The 19,933-nt window shown below is 38.9% G+C and overlaps 1 protein-coding gene across 1 annotated transcript in view; it reads right to left on the bottom strand.

Annotated features, from left to right (window-relative positions):
- Nucleotides 1-1,837: 1,837 nt before the first annotated feature.
- The window catches only part of lrriq1 (leucine-rich repeats and IQ motif containing 1), a 95,318-nt gene continuing 77,222 nt past the window's right edge, over nucleotides 1,838-19,933 (bottom strand). Inside the window, exons 24-28 of the mRNA XM_060924357.1 lie at nucleotides 18,104-18,202; nucleotides 9,440-9,584; nucleotides 9,191-9,251; nucleotides 8,927-9,047; nucleotides 1,838-2,110 (exon numbers count right to left, since the gene is read on the bottom strand). Coding sequence (XP_060780340.1) covers nucleotides 1,971-2,110; nucleotides 8,927-9,047; nucleotides 9,191-9,251; nucleotides 9,440-9,584; nucleotides 18,104-18,202 — 566 coding nt within the window. The 3' untranslated portion in view covers nucleotides 1,838-1,970. The remainder of the gene's footprint in view (nucleotides 2,111-8,926; nucleotides 9,048-9,190; nucleotides 9,252-9,439; nucleotides 9,585-18,103; nucleotides 18,203-19,933) is intronic.

Below are 19,933 nucleotides of genomic sequence, written 5' to 3'. Positions count from 1 at the left end.
GTATAGTGATGCACGGAAAAGTTGTTTTCTCATGATTAAAATAATAACTAGATAAATAAATTATTGTTGTTTTAAATAGTAATATATGATGTAAAAAATAATAATAATTACAGCTGCCATTTACAGAGCAATGTCCAGCCATTAGATTCTTCTGACATGTTGAAACTCATTGCAGCAGTTTGTACTCTAATGCTGGATAAGCTGGGGATCTGGGTAAGTGTGTCATTGAGGTTTGTATACACACTCTTCTGGTCGCTTAAGAAGGCCTAATTAAAACAATAATAAACCATACAGAGCAGCTGCATATACAGGGCCAGCCACGAACACATGCACTGAGATGTGTGCTAAGTTCCTGCAAAGCTCCCAGCACTTCTTGTCAACACACATCATCTAGGTTGGATAAAACACTTTACCCTTTACATTTTTATTTCTCCTGTAATGTGTTTCTGGGTAATGAAATATGAATGTAAGCTATTAGAAAGGAAAACAAAGCTACAGGGGATTTTATTACTTTCAAGCATCTTCTTTAAACCTGTACAGCCTGTGCTATCTCCAGTCATTGTAAGGATTAGATCTCTTGGTTTTGGCTCTCATGTTGGCCTTATACAGCGAGTAATGTGGATCATTCTCCAGTGACAGGGGTTAGCCAAGACTGCCAGTCTCATATAATGTTTTTTTTTTCATGAGGGCAAATCGAAATGTATACTGTTCACCTCAAAGGCTGTGCTGTCATGAACTTTCAGAGCCATCCAGAGATAGCAATCTCATTTTAGTGAACTGAAATGAATTTCCAGCACTGCTCATTTTTAGAACATGAAGAAAGAAGTCGACTATCAAAAGCAATTAGTCTTTATGGGGCATATTTACCAAAAAATTGTTCATATGAGCATAGAACAGAGCCCAGCTAGAACTTGTGGAAATTTAGTTTCAGAAGTGCTATTATGTATAAAGCAGTAAACATAAATCTTGTCCTGTACTGGAGGTGGAAGTGTAATAGGTGGCCAGGCGTTTTAGCACAGTGTGTGCAGGAATCTGACCCACAGCCTAAACTCGAGTTGACCAAAAAGCCAAAACATAAGTAAAGCACATGAAAGTGAAGAGAAGAACGTAAACATCCTACCTGCTGTGCACGAATGCAGTGCCCGACTTCTCTACTACAGGCTGTTTGTTTTTACATGAATTATCTTATCAGGTATGTCCAGACAGTGCCTAGTTAAAGCACTGAGTTTAGACACTCACTGATTTCGGACTGAAAATTCGCATTGTGAAACGAATAAAAGACTAAATGTGAGACTAATAACTGCGAAAACTCAAACACTTAATAATATTTGTCCTGTTTGATGAAATGTCAAAAAGACTCCAGAGTAATTTATTTTCATTAATGCCTTAGATATTGGAGTGGAAATTTGTGCGAAAGTTTTTTTTATTAACCTTCATCAATAAATAAATATACTTCAGGGATTTTACACACCATTTGAGTCTTAATTACAACGCATAAGGAAAAAAATATATATTATATATATAAAATCAACAAAGTATAAATAATTCAATAAAGCCCCACTGGTTTATAAGAAGTATGAGCTGCTTCCTATTGCCTGCTGTTGTTTGCATATTAAGCATGTCATTCGAAAATGGTTTCCACACATTCCACGGTTTGCCATGGTCACTGATATTTGAGAAAAGCATACATCCTGGGACTGCCTGCAGATATTTGGGTTATACCTCAACCATTGCTTTTAATTAATTTACAGCGGAAGAAGCTGAATTTTAGTGAAACAGAAGCTGCAGAGAATTTCAGAGGCGATCGAATGTGCATCATAAGGCTTATTAGGGTTTATTAGGGTTTAAAGGGCATAAGCGCTTTAGCGAAAAACACACATATCCATCATCCTCAGAACATGCATACAGCCACATGGGTAAATAAATGTACAAGGCATTGGAAAACTTATTGTCTATTTCTTGCAGTAAGGTTATTTTAACTTGTTTGCTTTCGATCTCTTCTTGCCTCCTCCCCAGCCACCACTCAGCTGCACTGGATTGACTCGGAATGAGATCCTCTCCTTTTGAGGTGGAGCCAAGGTGACTCTTTGAGGAGACAGCACTTCTTTTTCTGTGAAAACAGAATCAGATTTGTCTCACAAAACCGCCAGCTGGAACCAGAAATGGTGTTCCTATACATCTGCACTGCATGGCAAAAACATAAATCAAAGGCTTTTGCTCTAAAGGCACTAATGCGTTAATGCACTCTTGCTACAGTCTTGCCAAGACCTCCATGCCCACAATGTCACAGCACAGCTCTCTGCAGATCCACGGCTCTCTGCAGGCTGTACGTCAGGCTGCCCGTGGGCTGCTGGCTTCAGAGCTTGTCAGAGCTGCTTCCAGCGCCGTGTGTGTTTAATGCAGTTCTTCCTCACAGGGAACAAAGCAAGCTCTTTTCTGTGGCTGATGTGTTCCACGTGTACAGCCCCAGTGAGGATGCAGCAGGGACACGTTCACATTGCAGGTAACGCAGCACTTGGACACACACTAGGTACTGCAAAGCATGCCTCAACACACTTCTACACAGAGAGGACACAGCACTAATGGTCATCAACGGACTTTAACGTTAATGAGCGAGCAGATGATGCTGTGCACCCATTTTTTTTATCTTCTGCACATCAGAATTTAACTGAATTTAACTTGTAAAGTGTAAAATGAGTTATATAAGTGTAAATACACTTATATAACTCATTTTACACTTTACAAATTTAAGTAAATCTATAATATGCTCATATTTATTAAAAAAAACAGGTTTAAACTTTGCATGCCTATGAAAACATGCGAAGCACAAACTGTGTAGAATTACTTTTAAAAAATGCATGCTGTTGTCCTGCCACACATGTTTAACTGCTATGTATGCAATCATTTTGCTTGCATTCGTTTTGGAAAAGGACAAAATCGAGAAATGAAATATGCGTCTCAGGATATTTCCTCTAGTGGAGTAAAGAAAATATTTGTAACTCTATTAAATGTGTGGTGGGTAACGTGTGGCATGAATGTTATAGAAAAGGGCTATTCAACTTGGCAGGTGGGCCACAGTTAAAATAAAACATGTTGGAAAGGTTGGTCAGTCAGTCTACCCATCCTATATATGCATATATTTCTATATAGACAAGCATTCACAAAGTTCACAAAAGAGTCTGTCAGTCTATATTTCTGTTACCACATTTAGCAAACTATATAATATTTATTCTATCCACATTCACTGGATATGAGCAATTGTGCACTCTGATTGGCTACTTTACTACTAGGTTATCAGCTCATATACCGTGAGTAGAGAAAAACAAAATGGCAGAGCGTGTTGCTGAACCAACCGAGGACGAAATAAAAAACTCTACTCGAAAACAAAACCCCCCAAAATACAAAAAAGCGCAACAAAATATGGAATAAAAGTATTCAATGGTAAAAACATATCTTTTTTATTTGTCAAGAATTATTATTAGGGCGGCACGGTGGTGTAGTAGTTAGCGCTGTCGCCTCACAGCAAGAAGGTCCTGGGTTCGAGCCCCAGGGCCGGCGAGGGCCTTTCTGTGCGGAGTTTGCATGTTCTCCCCGTGTCCGCGTGGGTTTCCTCCGGGTGCTCCGGTTTCCCCCACAGTCCAAAGACATGCAGGTTAGGTTAACTGGTGACTCTAAATTGACCGTAGGTGTGAATGTGAGTGTGAATGGTTGTCTGTGTCTATGTGTCAGCCCTGTGATGACCTGGCGACTTGTCCAGGGTGTACCCCGCCTTTCGCCCGTAGTCAGCTGGGATAGACTCCAGCTTGCCTGCGACCCTGTAGAACAGGATAAGCGGCTACAGATAATGCATCGATGGATGGATGATCGCATTTTTCAAAAATTGCTACTATCATTTCACCAAATTGTTAAGCAGGAATTATTTTGTCGGATGTTTTGTATAAACTTTTCATTTATCAAATTTGCAAAAAATAAAAATGCTCTGTTTCTTAAAATCCAGTGAATGTGGATAGAATAAAACAGTTATTCCACCCAATCTCGTCGGACATGACTTATAGCCAACTCGGCGCTACGTCGGCTATCAGCTCATGTATGACTCGATTTCGTGGAATAACTTAAATATAAGTATAAATACACAGGTAGAAAATCATGTGCACTGATTATTGAGAAATAGTCCACATTTTTCAACCAATCACCTTGAGTGACTTGGCAAAATGGTGGCCAATCGCTTTGTCACTGTAAATATATGTTATTTACCAGCTGGGAGGTCCGTATCGTGAAATACCGTGACCAAGGTCTTGAAAGTACTGAGGGAGGCCCTCTGGCCCGAGGTCAGTATTCAAGGCCGAGGTCACGGTATTTCACTATACGGACCGACCTTAAGCTGGTAAATAATATATTTTTTTTCTTTACCAAATTCTAACGGAAAACGAGAGCGCCGGAAAGGGTAAGCTGAGCCGAGCCGCCATTTTGAATCCTCATTCACAGCTGTAATGCAAATTGCTTTCTCCTTGGTATACAAGTGCACTTCCATGGCAGGAAAAAAAACTACATTTTGCCACCTATGTAGTCCCCTATTTATACAAAATTGAGTCATTCAGGATTCAGCCATGTTTTTGCTTGGCGTTAGCAACAGTTACAGGTTTTTAGCTTTCTCCTGAAATGTTTTCCTTTATTTCTTCTTCCTCAGGGTAGTAAAACTCACTTTCGCTGTGAACACTGTCGTTATCGCTATCCATGCTGTAAAATTAATGCTATTCTCCTGAGAAATGCTGACAAAAATTTATAAGATTTTTGATAATCTTATCAATAAATCTTATTTAAAAAAATAAACGTTGACAAAAAATTCTACTATGTTTGTTGTTGTTGTGAACGAGCAAGTCGCCAGAGGTCCATAACCGGGGTCCGTAACTGGGGTCCGTACCGTAGGATACGGACCTGCTTGCCAGCCAATCAGAGCGCAGGATGGAAACCGCACCGCGAAAAAAATAATTACAAATTACGAAAGAAAATACTGTTCCTAAAAGCACTAAAGACGACGAAGTTTGGTCTAAAACTATTCAAAGGTAACGTGGAATTGTGATTTATTTTATCTATTTCAAAACAAAGTATTTTATGTGACTCGGCATGGATAAGTGACACACGTCTGCACCGCGCCTTTATTACATTTGCATACCGCTTTTAAGCTTGAAATAAATGATTTTTTAAGATGATTTTTAAAAATAATCACCTGTGTTTTTATACTAAACCAATTATCCACCTCAGGCTCAGTGAATAATAACCTAGACTTTATCTCAGTGATTAGTCACCGATATTCACCAAAGGCAAAGTGAATAAATGTTTAATAGTATGTATAAGTATATAGGAAGCTATAAACCCCTGTAAGAATGGCAGGTTTTTGTAAAGTACCGTACAAGAAGATATATAATGTCAGATCTTTTTCCACTTTTAATGTGAAATTGCAAAGTATATAAATGAAGTGAAAAATAACTAGAAACATTATTTAGGGCAGAAAAAGAAAAAACTTAAAATAAACTAGATGCATAAGTGTGCACACCCCTAAACTAATACTTTTTTCTTTTGAAGCACCTTTTGATTTTATTGCACCACTCAGTTTTTTTTTTTTTTAGCAAGAGTCTATCAGCATGGCTCATCTTGATTTGGCAATATTTTTCCACTTTCTTGTAAAAACATTCAAGATCTGTCAAATTGTGAGGACGTTTCATGTGCACAGCCCGCTTCAGGCCACCCCACAGACTTTTAGTTGGGTTCAGGTCCAGGCTCTGGCTAGGCCATTCAAAAACCCTGATGATCTTTTGGTTAAGCCATTTTTTTTTTTATGATTTGGATGTATGCTTTGGATCATTGTTGTGTTGAAAGGTGAAATTCCTTTTCATCTTCAACCTACTAGCAGACACCTGAAAGTTTTGTACAAGTATCAGCTGGTATTTGTAGCTATTCTTGAATCCCTGCACCTTGAAAAAAGCCCCAGTTCTGGCTGAAGAAAAGCAGCCATAAAGCCATGATTCTGCCACCACCATGCTTCACCATCGGTATTGTTCTTTTGGTGATGTGCTTTTTTTGTGCTTTTGGAATTATTATACATTTTGCAATTGGTCTCATCAGACCATAACACATTTTGCCACATGGTTTGGCAAAATAAATATGAAAAGAATATGAGAGATTGTTATCACATGCTGAGAGTATACTCCTGCAGCTCCTTTGACATTGCTATAGGTCTCATAGCAGCCTCCCTGGTAAGCTTTTGTCTTATTCTTTTGTAAACGTTGGCGGGACATCCTGTTCATAGTGATGTCATTGTGGTGTGTCCATTTTCTCGATTTGTTGATGGCCTTCACAGCGTTCCATTGTATATCTAATGTCTAGGAATTTCTTTTATACACCTCTCCTAATCTTTATCTTTCAACGAGTGAGCTAGACACGTGAAAGCTCTTTGAGGACCCTGGCTTCAGCAGTTGGAAGCCAAAAAGATGTGAAGAAAATCCCAGAGAAACAGCCGATCTTTATTTGGGGTAAATCAGAATCATTTCATTGATGACAGCTGTATGATAATTTCTTTTGAACATGAGACTGAATGTGATTTGTTTATTCTGAACACAGTCACATAACCAGTTATAAAAGGGTGTGCACACTTATGCAATACCAGGTTATTGTAACTTTTTATAATTTTCCCTAAAATGTTTCTGACATGATTGTTTTAATTTTTTTATCACAAAAACCTGCCATTTTAACGTGTGTGTGTGTGTGTGTGTGTGTGTGTGTGTGTGTGTGTGTGTGTGTGTGTGTTTCTTTTATGTCCCAAGGTCTCCTAGAATCTTTTAGAAATGTAAAAATTTAACAATTTTAGAATTTTTTTCAAAATAGAAAAAAAATGCTTATTTTTAAAAAAATTTATGATAAGAATATTTTTGATAGACCAAAGTTAAATAGTTTGCTTAAAACTGAAAGGAATATTTGAATTACTGTGTGTTATATTATTGTCTGAGCCCTTAAAGGGTCAGCATGTAATGATTTCATTAAAAAAAAAACTTTTGCAGTCCTTTGCAATAATTTTTGCATTCCCTAGTTACTTTTACTAGTTTTGTGTTCCCACACTATGGTTTTTCATTCTCTCAAAATAGTACCCGTGCAGCTGATAATAACTGATCATAAATAAAACTGACTGCATCATCAAGATTACAGAAATTCTTCCTCTACATTTCAGAATGCGCTTTAGTGTTCATTCACTAATTACATCACTTACTGTATACTAAGCAATGACAATAAATCTCCATATTTGAACCTGAGCTTCAAAAATAAATTAACATTGCAGGGTGTGGATTAAAGCAAGGATTGTAGGGAAACCATTAACATATTGTGAGAGAACACAAAACTATCCTAGACTACACAAAACTAGAGAATTTTATACACACACACACACACACACACACACACACACACACACACACACACAAGGGGCTGCAAAAGTAGGTATCCAGTAAGGATTATTCCAGTATTATAATAGTGGTGCTAGGTTTCATTTAATACTAGAATTCATTAAAAGATAGGGTTTTTGCACGCAAGCCACGGTCTGTTGATACCATGATTCAGTTCATACGGGAGGCTTGCCAGGAAATTGATGCTGATAAAAGACCTTTGTGCCAGAGTATGCATGGGTGTCCAAACTCGATTAGTGGAGTGTGTGAATGCCGGGGCAAACAGTTTGAACATTTGAGGGATTAATATGTTTATTATTGATATGTTTGTATAATCAATAAAATAATGTTCTGTGCGAACGGTTTGTTTTTCCTTACTATATACCTACTTTTGCAACCCCCTGTGTGTGTGTGTATATATACACACACACACACACACACACACACACACACACATATATATATATATATATAGAGAGAGAGAGAGAGAGAGAGAGAGAAGGAAAGCACAAGTATTTTTTTTAAATCATACGGTGACCTTTTAAGGGTTTCGTAGTTTTCTATTTATGAGAGAAAATACTTTAAAAAGGGTTAAAAGAATGATTTTGTTAGAGCTTAAGTAACTAGTTTCCTTCAAAGTTTTAGAAGTAATTTGAATCGTAGTGTGTAATGTTTCTTTTATACAATTAAAGTTGCCCATGCTACATACCTATGTGACAAAAAAACAAGTGTCATCTGTGTTAGTGCACATCCTCGTGGATTTCATTTCCAAATCACCAGAATCTAATTTAGCTTAGTTAGACGCAACAGTGCTGTGCCTTCAGCTATGTGGATCACTGTGTTAAATGCGCTGAGTGCTGCTTGTGTTCCTGAGTTGCAGCTTTGTCAATTAGCAAACTAATGTAAAGCCTGTATGACAGAGATGCCACTTATTCAGGGAGAACTGAGACCTGCTTCCTGCTAAGAGACTGACGCATCACCCTGACCATCACCTGATTGACCCTGACATCTCCCAGCCCTTCACTCACACACACAACTACACAAGTTGCAAAACGAAAACATGAATGTATGACTTTTTTTCTAATGTCGCTAGATGCCATAAACCCACTCACCTGACTCCTCAGGAGTTTATTCGTGCCACGTGATGGCACGAATTATTACATTATTACATTTTACATCATCATGTGAAGCTGACATATTTTTGACTGAATCATAAATTACAGCTTAGATGAATATATTTGCAACCAACATATAGCTAAACTATATAAGCAAATGACATAACTTTGCTGGAGGCCAGTGGATAGATAAATAAAAACAACTTTCTTGCTATTCTTACATTTCAACACACTATTTTAGAAACAATTCAACATCTCAAGCCTCAAAGTCAATTTTCTCAAATTTTTTTTTTTTTTTACCACATACATACATTTCATCCTTTTGTTGTTTATGTGACTTAACTAAGGTTGTGTTTATTTCTCGAATTTGAGACCCACTTGCATGTCCAGCCGAGTGTGTCTGAGTGCGATCCTGGTGGTTTCGAGGTGAAGGGAAACCAGCGCCATCAGCCCACTGCCTCATGGTCGAATCTGGAGTTTCTCTGTACCCTGTAGAAGCCTGAAAATGCAACATATACGCCAGCAAAAAGATATTGCCGTAATAACAAAAGCTACTCAGTACATGTTGCATGAGTCACTGCACATATTGTTTGGGCATCCCTGAAGCACTGGGATTTTCTGATGTTAAATCAAGGTCCTTACCACAAGCTGAACCCTTCCACTAGTCAGAATTTCAGGGTCAATCTCCGGGAGGAAATGATCACTAGAAATGTACAGGTAAAGTTACCAGACTAGTACTTTAACCAATTATGTTGTTTACACAAAAATTTACCCTAAAGCAAATTCGATTTTACATATAGAATCATGCTGTCCTGTGTACATCATAATCTGATTACATATTATTCCATCAGTTGTAGATCAGAAAGTTCTCATCATGCATGACATGCTCACCTCTTGGAGGGGGCAGACCTTCCCCAGCTCGGCATGGCTTGGGTTTGGAGCCACTGGTAGGTTTTGTGGCCTGTCTGTGTTTGCATCTGTGTTTGCTCTGGCTCTCCTCTCAGTGCCTTCTGAACACTCGCATCTCCTTTGTCAGCTACAGTTGACATCATATATCAAAGTCAGTTTCCAAAAAGAATAATTTGTTCTTGTCATACACAGATCTTGGGCCTCATCGGTTCTGAAGTTACCACAGAATTTTATGAAAGGCATGAAAAAAAGACAATGTTCCCAGAACATGAATTATAAATAAAGAGCCAATACAATTGAGAGTGGGGGAAAAAAAATTTAAATTCAAATTCTAGTGGAAAAAAAAGCTGAATGTTTGACAGACAGTTAATGATGTAGAGTTTATGAAGCCTTGAGAGATCAGTGCAAGCAGCGTGGCCTGTTTACACTCAAGCTTAGAAGGCCATTTGTTTTGGAAAGCTTTGAGGGGTAATTACTATAACGCTCCAGCGGTGGCTTACTGAGGCAAATAAAGAGGTTTGCTTTCAGTAGGTTTTGTGGTCTCTTTTTAAACCTGCTGAGCTGTGATATTAATTTACCCTGAACATCCAAAAAGGAAGCAAGCGCATGATTTACAGTCAGTGTCCAAGCGCGCCACCAGAAAGCTGTAACTCAAAGCAAAAACACAAACTCAGTGGAGAGCAGCACAGCCGGGGAGGAGTGTGAATCGATAACAACTTCTGACAGCCAAGTGCTGGAACTAATGAGACACTTATTTAAATCCTTCTCATGGTTTTGCCAAGATGTAAAGAGCAGTTGGAGTTTATGGGGTACAGTCGTCATGGGTTAATTGGAAATCCAGTAAAAATGTCAAGTGATTAACTTCTCACATAGAGTTCAAATGGAGGAAATGGGTCACACTTAATGGTGCTGAAAAATCACAAATTGTCCAAAGGGGAAATTTAGACTTGTCAGATATTTAATAGAGTTCTAAATTAATAGTTCCATCACAGATTTTAAGTAGATAATCAAAAAGTCAATACAATTCCAATATGTCTTGATAATAAAATGCATTCTAATGAGAATGTCAGTGAAAAAAACTATGTCAATTTAGCAAGAAAAATAGAAATGTTAACTTCTTGTCATCATACAACTTCTTGTATATTGCATGTATCCTTACTGCTTATGCACATTTCCAAAAAAGCTATACTTTGCAAATGGAATGGTTATGGAATAAATATTTACTTGTGCAAATCAGGCTAATTAAATATGCATATATTCACATACTTAATAAACCTTAGAAATCAAGTTTTTGGATTATGTTAGAATTAAAAGATTTAGTTCACTGTGAAGAAATTTTATATATATATATATATATATATATATATATATATATATATATATATATATATATATATACACACACATATATATGGACATGAATATTTTACTGGGAAATACACCCCTCGTAGTTTTCATTCGAGCTACATCCAGGACATGGAGATCCAAAACCATGACATATTTTTCAATATGTTACTTGTGAGGAAATCAACGAATGGTTTTAATAAAATGTGGGTACTTTTTGTTTGCGAATTAGTCTATATAATAAAAAGAATATCATACATGGGCATGAAGATATGAAGTTTATGTTCTCGTGTTGAAAAACTGGTATGAAATACATTGCGGATCTGAGCGACAGATTTAAAAAATATTGCCTGGCATTGAGTGGTACATCCGATATATTCCATTCAGCTAGCATAATATTGAACAAGTCAACAATGAGCTTCACACAATCATGTTTTATTTATATATATATATATATATATATATGCATACATACACACACACACACACACACACAATCTATCCACATTCACTGGATATGAGCAATTGCGTGCTCTGATTGGCTACTCTACTATTAGGATATCAGCTCATATACCATGAGTAAAGAAAAACAAAATGGCAGCACGCATCAAGTCAGATATATCAAGTATTTAAAAGAAACAGAAATAGCTAAATAAAAGAATATCATTCCCCCCCAATATCTCCTGTTCCACACTCCAGCCCAGTCGGTGGCAGTATTACACCTTTAAGTTGGTTTGCCAACCACCAAAAAAAGAAAACGTCAGAGCGTTTTGCTGAACCAAGCGAGGACAAAATAAAAACTCTACTCGAAAACAACCGCCCCCCAAAAAATATTTTAAAAAACAACAAAATATGGAATAAAAGTATTTGATGATAAGAACATTTTTTAAAAATTTTTTAAGAATTATTATTATCGCATTTTTCATAAATTGCTACTGTCATTTCGCCGGTTTGTTTACATTATAAGTTAAATATAAATTATTTTGTCGGACGTTTTGTATAAAGTTTTTATTTATCAAATTTGCAAAAAATAAAAATGCTGTTTCTCAAAATCCACTGAATGTGGATAGAATAAAACCGTTATTCCACTCAATCTTGTCGTACATGGATTATAGCCAACTCGGCTCGATGAGCCTCGTCGGCTATCGGCTCATGTATGACTCGATTTCGTGGAATGATTGTTAAATATATATATATAAAAATTCAATTGTAAGATTTCATAAATGCAAGTTGTCTAGATTTTTGGGTCTTGATACATTTTTATTGGAAAAAAAACATATTTTGAGCAAAGGGGTTTAAAAATATAATGCTATTCCAATTTTTTCCACACTAGGAAGTGGAAATAATATAAAGGAAATTGACACATCCATAATAACAACATGTACTCTGACATATATAGCAAGAAAACAACCGTGACATGATGTGATTAGTGCCGTGTTGGACGGCATGTCAAAGCTGCAGTTTATCACAAATCTGAAAACTTGCTAAGAAAAACCATCAGTTTAAAATGTAGTGTCTCGCCTTATTATGCATAGTAAGTAGTCAGGAAACTTACAAGAAAGACACAAAAGACAGATTTTAAAATAAGAAACCTCGAATGAAAGTGTATAGTAAGGTATAGTAATATACATACATCCCTTAGTTACTGTGTATACTAGCTAACACTGGTAACTGAAATTTTAAAACTGAGGACTCATAAAGAGTTTAGCTCGAATGAAAGACCTCTGAGCAGAAATTAGGCCCCCTCAGGTCGCCGCATGGCCCCTGATCGCTACAGCCTCAGGACGTCAGAGGCCCCAGGAGTCACGCCTGTTTAGCAGGGCTCTTAAGCACATTAGGTAATATGGAGCGGACAATGGCAGCAACGAAGCAGACATGTCACCATATCAGAGGATCAGCTCTTTCAGCCTCCCCACGCTCAGCTGTCAAAGAGCAGTGGGCAGCGTACCTGAGGCCACCCTGTCCGCCCCGGAACACAAACACAAGGTCAAACATAGTTTACAGACTTACAGGGGAAATAAAGAAGTGCAATCATGGTTCTAATTACTGTGTTTTCATAGTATGTTTTCCCAGTGAAGGAAATAATTACTAAGCCTAAATGCTTTGAAGAAGAAAAATAAAAATATTAAAATGTTTTATATTATATATATAAAATACAGTTTAATGAGATGATTAAACTATAACCTCTGACTGTTAAATCTGACCAGAGTGACGGAGATTATAACACTGAGAATATGCTCGCTTACATGATGACTAAGTTTTGAGGCATTTTTGGGACTAGCTCATTCAACTGGAATTCAGTTTTGGAGATGGCAAATCTATCTGACCACAATGAAGCCATGGGTCAGCAAGCGTGCGCATACACACACACACACACACACACCAAACATGAAATGGTCTCTTGTGCTGAAAGGATGTAATACGCTGCATGTCTGTGTGCATATATAAGAGTGCAAGTGTGTGTGTGTGTGTGTGTGTGTGTGTGTGTGTGTGTGTGTGTGTGTGCGCATGTTATACCCATGGGGCTTTGAGTGTTTGGGAGTTCTCTTGGCAGACTCAAAGGAGGAGGTCAGGTCTTTTATCGTGAGGTTCTGTCTCCTACTTTCATTTGCCCTAGGTCAAGCCTTTACCTCCAGAGAGCAGACCACAGGCGGTCAACCAGCGGTCAATACACACACACACACAACATCGCATGTTGTTCAAAGTGTCTCCGAAACATTGGCTACAATGCAGATCTATAACAGTCATCAAGAGATCAATGCCAAATAAAACTAAACTAATACAACTCCATGTGTTCAGGTCAACAACTACACACTGATGTGCATCACGAGGGAAGACGATAAAATCGTCTTATCTACAAAAGTGTCAAAGAACAATTTTTTAAAATGACAATAAAAAATGAGGACCTATGACCGAACCGGCAGTGTTTTATCATCAGTACGTTGCATATGAATCTTATTAATGTATGCTGTATTTTTACAGTATTCTTGAGAAAGAATATTCCCATGGATTAAAAAAAATAAACAAATAAACAAAATAAATAATCGCTGGACTATTTTAGAATGTGCTGTTTATGTGAGTTGCATAGCACTGAACATGATCTCACCGAATATCTATCATACTTATCTATAACAGCATGACCATCACACTAATCATGTTACCTACGGAACGGAAACACGGGATACAAAGCCAAGATGTCTGCGGCCGAGGAAGGCTTGCAAAGAAAAAAAAAATTTAAACAAACAAAAAACAAACCAAAACCCCCTCCAAAACTTCCACTGCAGTATGCAGAATGCATTACCTTTCGTAGGTAGTCAAATGAATCCATTTGCCTTCCATGTAGTTCAACTCTGATGAATTACACTGCTCACTGGCTATAACTTATCTCAACAGACCTCAAGACTATCATTCAGTAAGTTCTCTGGAGTAAATCATTTCAGGAACCTCATTTTCCACACAAGAAGTGTGAAATTGAGCAGATAACGACTCAGGAGGTCAAAATATTGGGCACAGGATTTATGTGCCTTCCTTGAGCACACGCTCACAAAACAACTGGCTGCTTAAATCCAACCCCAAGGACGAGTAAAAGCTGCAGTGAGAGAGGGACACAGCTCTGGTGCTGGCTACAGCTGTATACTGTATGTTTCTTTCGCATACAGATATGGCCAAAACATATTTCAGAAGAACATTCACTGTGCACATGAACTTGTGCAAAAAAATACATTTGGGTTATATTTTATATTATTGCATTATATTATTCTTTCCCCTAATTATTTCCTACTTTGCAGACATGTGCTCTGTTTTAATAATAATGAACAGAACTTTAGGGCATAAACTCTGAACAGTTCCATGGCTCGCATTCACTTTCCTCTGAAGGAGGAATGGTCTTTTGGGTGGGTGACATCTTAAGCACTCCTTCACTAGACGATGTGTTTTGGGGTGCATGGTTGACTCTGACCTGTGCAAGGCACCAACGCCGCACCCCCAGGGATGCCCTCGCGCCTCGGGCCGCACGCTGCTCCCCTGCTCTCCCCTGGCTTGCATTTCAGCCCCCTGCTCCAAGCCCCCTTCTGGAGGTGATTAGCCCCCAAAGCCGTGACAGATTCTTTCCGAGATATCCGACTCGCCCGTGTTTATTTTATCCAGGCTCTCTTTTGTGGATGTGCTAGACATGGAGTAACCCACTTGAAAATGGGGATCAGCTTACATTCACCAGGGGACTGCTGGAGGAATCGCAACAACAAAAAGAAGAGAGAAAGAAATCTTTTGCATGAAGAGAGGAAATGCTTTCCTTGCGCACTTTGTCATTGAAAAGAGAACACGTAAGCAGGAACACCTCTGTGTCCCAGTACCCATTTCTCCTACTATCCCATTCAAATGATAAACACCCCCCACTGCCCTCTATCTAACAGCCCCCTCTTGCTGAAAGGTTACTTACTCTCTCTCTCTCTCTCTCTCTCTCTCAGTCTGAGGAGTCTGGAACCCCTCAGTGCTCTACCTCCTCTACACTTAACTCGATTTCACACTTCGGCTCTGCAACCAAGTCCGCTTGAAATACAATCATCTTGTTTATTCTCCATCATCCCAAACAACCTAATGGCTGGCCATTAACCGCCATGTCATGTGCCTTCAATTTGATCAAGGTAAGCTCTGCCCAGGTTTCCTAGTGAACCAAAGAGCTCTAACTCAGACCACGTTCCCCAAAAATGTCAACAGAAGAAGCCTTTATTTGTCACATGTACACTCGAGCACAGTGAAATTCATCCTCTGCATTTAACCCATCTGAAACAGTGAACACACGCATGCATGCGCACACACACACACACACACACACACACACACACACACACACACACACACACACATCCAGAGCAGTGGGCAGCCATGCTACAGCACCCGGGGAGCAGTTCGGGGTTAGGTGCCTTGCAGTGGCGGCTGGTAGTCTTTCAAACAGGGGAGGCTGGTCGGTTACGATATTTCCAGATTTTAAAAGAAAAAAGAAAAAACACATCAATTTTGCCCATACTCTTGCCTCTGATCTGGCTGATTGTTGGCAGGGTCACAAACTGTGAAATAACAGGTTCTTTTGGCCCATTAGCCTACTGTCCAATATACATGATGGTGGTGTTGGGGGGGGGTATATTTTAACATTTTATATTTTAAAATTGTGGCATGCTGTTTAAAAATTGATCATTATTGAAAGCAGCTCTTTGTCAGGAACCTCAGCAGTAACAGCAGAGTGTTCTGGAATAGGCACAAGCACTGACCTTGGGGAGCCAAACATAGAGCTGGGTGCCACACATTTCATTCAATGACACTTTCCCTATATTATACTTATTTTGACTGAGAAATGTTTTATTGACAATTTTGATAACCCTTCACTTTTAATCCAGGTCTGTAGTGTGAAATGTTCTCGGCTGTGTTTTTGTTTAAAAATGTTTTCCAAATTGTAGCTGTGTTTAATTCATCTCATCTCATTATCTCTAGCCGCTTTATCCTGTTACAGGGTCGCAGGCAAGCTGGAGCCTATCCTGGCTGACTACGGGCGAAAGGCGGGGTACACCCTGGACAAGTCGCCAGGTCATCACAGGGCTGACACATAGACACAGACAACCATTCACACTCACATTCACATCTACGGTCAATTTAGAGTCACCAGTTAACCTAACCTGCATGTCTTTGGACTGTGGGGGAAACCGGAGCACCCGGAGGAAACCCACGCGGACACGGGGAGAACATGCAAACTCCACACAGAAAGGCCCTCGCCGGCCACGGGGCTCGAACCCGGACCTTCTTGCTGTGAGGCGACAGCGCTAACCACTACACCACCGTGCCGCCCGTGTTTAATTCATATCCAGAGAAATATATATTCCAATATAATATACTCAGCATAAACATTTTAAATAGGATTCTATATTTTTGGTCCATCCATGACATATTACTAAAGTAGGCTATTTACTGTTGTTGATGTGGGTCACTTGCTGTTAGCCAATTCACTTTCTCGTACCAGGAGAGCTGAAAGGAACGAGTATTATTCCCTACCTTTTTCACCAAGTCAATTTGAGGCGTTGGTCTACCCTGCTCTTTAATTTTAATTTTTTCCTCAAAAGGAAGACTGGCAAATGGCTTCGCCAAAATTAAATCAACAATGCTTGGCATCCGTGTGCAGCTTTCTTGCTAGCTGACTAGCCCCCTCAAGTTCAAGTTCAGTCACTCAAATAAACGAAATTTCTGGAACTAAGATAGCAAACTTGACAACACTATATTTACACTTTATTTACAATGAAAATATATACAAACTAAAAAAGCTGGTAGAAACTGTATGTAATGAATGAAATCGAAATGTAAGCTGATCTCTTACAATACACCACACCACTTGCGAATCCGCATGGGACTGAACTGAAATTCACCGCTGCCTGTCTATATTTGAAACGAGCTGTCAATCAAAGAAAATATCCGGCCGCTTTCACCAATCACCAGTCTCCTCGGGGAAAGCTTTGCCATGTCCCTCCCACTGTGAGGCTGGGAGTCCGGTGGGCGGGCATTTTCTCAGTATTTGTCCAATAACCGTCTTGCATTTTGATATTGAAAAGCGCATAGCTACCAAATGCCAGTGAAGTCCACTGAGGCTGGGAGTCCATGGGACTCCGTGGGCGGGAGTTTTCGCAGTATTTGTCCAATAATCGTCTTGCATTTTGATATTGAAAAGCGCATAGCTCCCAAATGCCACTGAAGTCCACTGAGGCTGGGCTGCATCGCGCTGTCACGAGGGGGAAAAACTCACGCACACATTAGGCGAACTGGGGAAAGTTATAACGGAATGATTTCGCACTGTAGTGGGTTGAGCACATGTATTTCTATGATTCTGGATCTGAAATAGCAATGTTATAAGGTCGGCTATAACATAAGCCTAGCACAATTCATCCTACACGATGTTCGTCATTTTTAGAGGAGGCTGAGCCTCCCTCGTTGTCTTAGAGCAATCGCCCGTGGTGCCTTGCTCAAAAGCAACTCAGCCCAAGGCCGCCCCATGTTAACCTAACCACATGTCTTTGAACTGTGGGGGAAACCCACGCAGACACGGGGAGAATATACAAAGTCCACACAGAAAGGCCCCCGTTGGCTGCTGGGCTCAAACCCAGAACCTTCTTGCTGTGAGGTGACAGTGCTAATCACTACACCACCGTACCGCCCGAGTATCCATGTAGAAAGAACTCGCTATACCATAGACTTTCAAGCTTGTGTGTTGTTTCTTTGTTTTTTTGTAATGTTGTCAGTTGAGCTGTGACATCTCAATCCTACCTTTAATTTCCTCTTTGAATTCAGGTCTGGATCTTTGGATCGTCATGGCTACAGGTGGCATGTTGTGGTTCCTGAACACAGCCAAACGTACCACTGGGTCTGTGACACCAGAATACAGACAGAAACAGAGTTAAAATGAGCTCATGTTCAAACGCAGACCCAAACCGCACCATCACTTTGAATTAGCACAGCGCATGGCTTCACCAGGAGCAGAGGCTTTCTGAACTCCACACAGGCCCTCATTTCATGGGCCCATGATTGGATTTGTGGCATTAAGAGTCACGCTCTTCTGACCCTGATCAAATCCAGCTCCAGGCCAGGCCTCTGGGAACTTGGAACAGATCAGTACTACAGTCTCTGGGGTTCTTCTCATGCTCCTAGCACCATGAAGTAACCTCAGGACAAGTGACTCTTCTGTAGCTCCTCATAATGATAATAGCCAAGCTTAGGCACACAACACAGTGCAGGATAGTCAATTCCAGCAAGTGCTCTGAAATTCAAGCTAACTGAACATGACAGAAAGAAGGAAAGCTGCTCGCTGTTACTGCACATTCCATTGCTGTAAAAGGAAAGCCCCTGTGCTAGCATAACACCAACCAGAGACAAAGACAAGAAAACAACAACAATTTATTAGACACAGACCGACATTGTTTTGAAAAGTGTTTTTTTTTTTCTCTTTAACTGTTCATTTATAGTCCACATGTTCACCATGCTGGATATGTGCACATACTGTTTCTCCACAAGAGTGAAATGCGACAGTGAGAAAGTTTTCATACATGTATGAGAATAGTGGCATGAGAAAAGCTGTGAACCTTTACAAAAAAGAAATGTGCTTCTAGTATACTTCTTTTAAACTAAAAATAAGAGAGTATGCTTTCAGTTTACTTTTTAATTTGCTTAGAGATATACTTAAGTTATATGTAAGTATACTTGGCTTATACTGAAAAGTATATAGAAAAGTCTAAGTATATTAAGCTTATACTTAAATGTTTGATCAAGATATACTTAACAAAAGTGTAATAAAGTATTAAAATATTTGTGCCTTATGTTTAAGTCTACTTGCCCTGTAGTTGTGCTTATCCTTTTGATAGTAGCCAATAAAATACATCTTTCTCACACATATTGGCTTCTTTGTGATATACAGCAGCATGTTTTAAATCCCATCTTTTAAACCTACATGTACCATAAGTTTATGGTCAGTTCTGGGGTGGAATAACTTAAGAGTAAACAGTGTTGGAACTCAAACTTATCTTTTATGTACATAGTGTTATTAACCCACAAAGAGACAGATAAAGCAGACAAATAAAACAAGTAAACTCCTAGTATATTTCCAGTATACTATGAAGTATGCTTTTGTAAACTAAAGAGTGGACTACAAGTATAGAACTAGTAAACTATTAGTATATAAGTTTATTTGTGGTATACTTGCAGTACAAAATAAAAAATACTAGTTGTATACTCAAAGTTTACTTCTCTTAGACTTAAAGTAGACTTTTTATGAACTAAAAGTGGGCCACTTTAGTCCCAAGAAGTATTAGATTAGTTTACTTACAAGTATACTGTAAGTACATTGATATCAGTATACTTGGTACACAAAAGTATACTTAAGGAAATATACTTTAACTTTACTTAAGTATACTTGATAAAATGAACTTGAAGTATACTTCTTTTTGATAAGGGAAGGTAAAGGAGAGAAGAACTGCTGCAATAAGAACTAGAAATAATTATTGGCAATTTTTTTTTACCCTACATTGCAGGCACAGAATTTTCTCTTCTCCATTTGTCTATTCTTTACAAACCTCTGTATGGTTACCTGACAAACAGGAGAGC

This window comes from Neoarius graeffei, chromosome 6 (genome assembly GCF_027579695.1).
Source record: "Neoarius graeffei isolate fNeoGra1 chromosome 6, fNeoGra1.pri, whole genome shotgun sequence".
Taxonomy (NCBI): domain Eukaryota; kingdom Metazoa; phylum Chordata; class Actinopteri; order Siluriformes; family Ariidae; genus Neoarius; species Neoarius graeffei.
The sequence above is the reverse complement of the archived record's forward strand: the minus strand, read 5'-3'. Positions and strand labels throughout refer to the sequence as shown.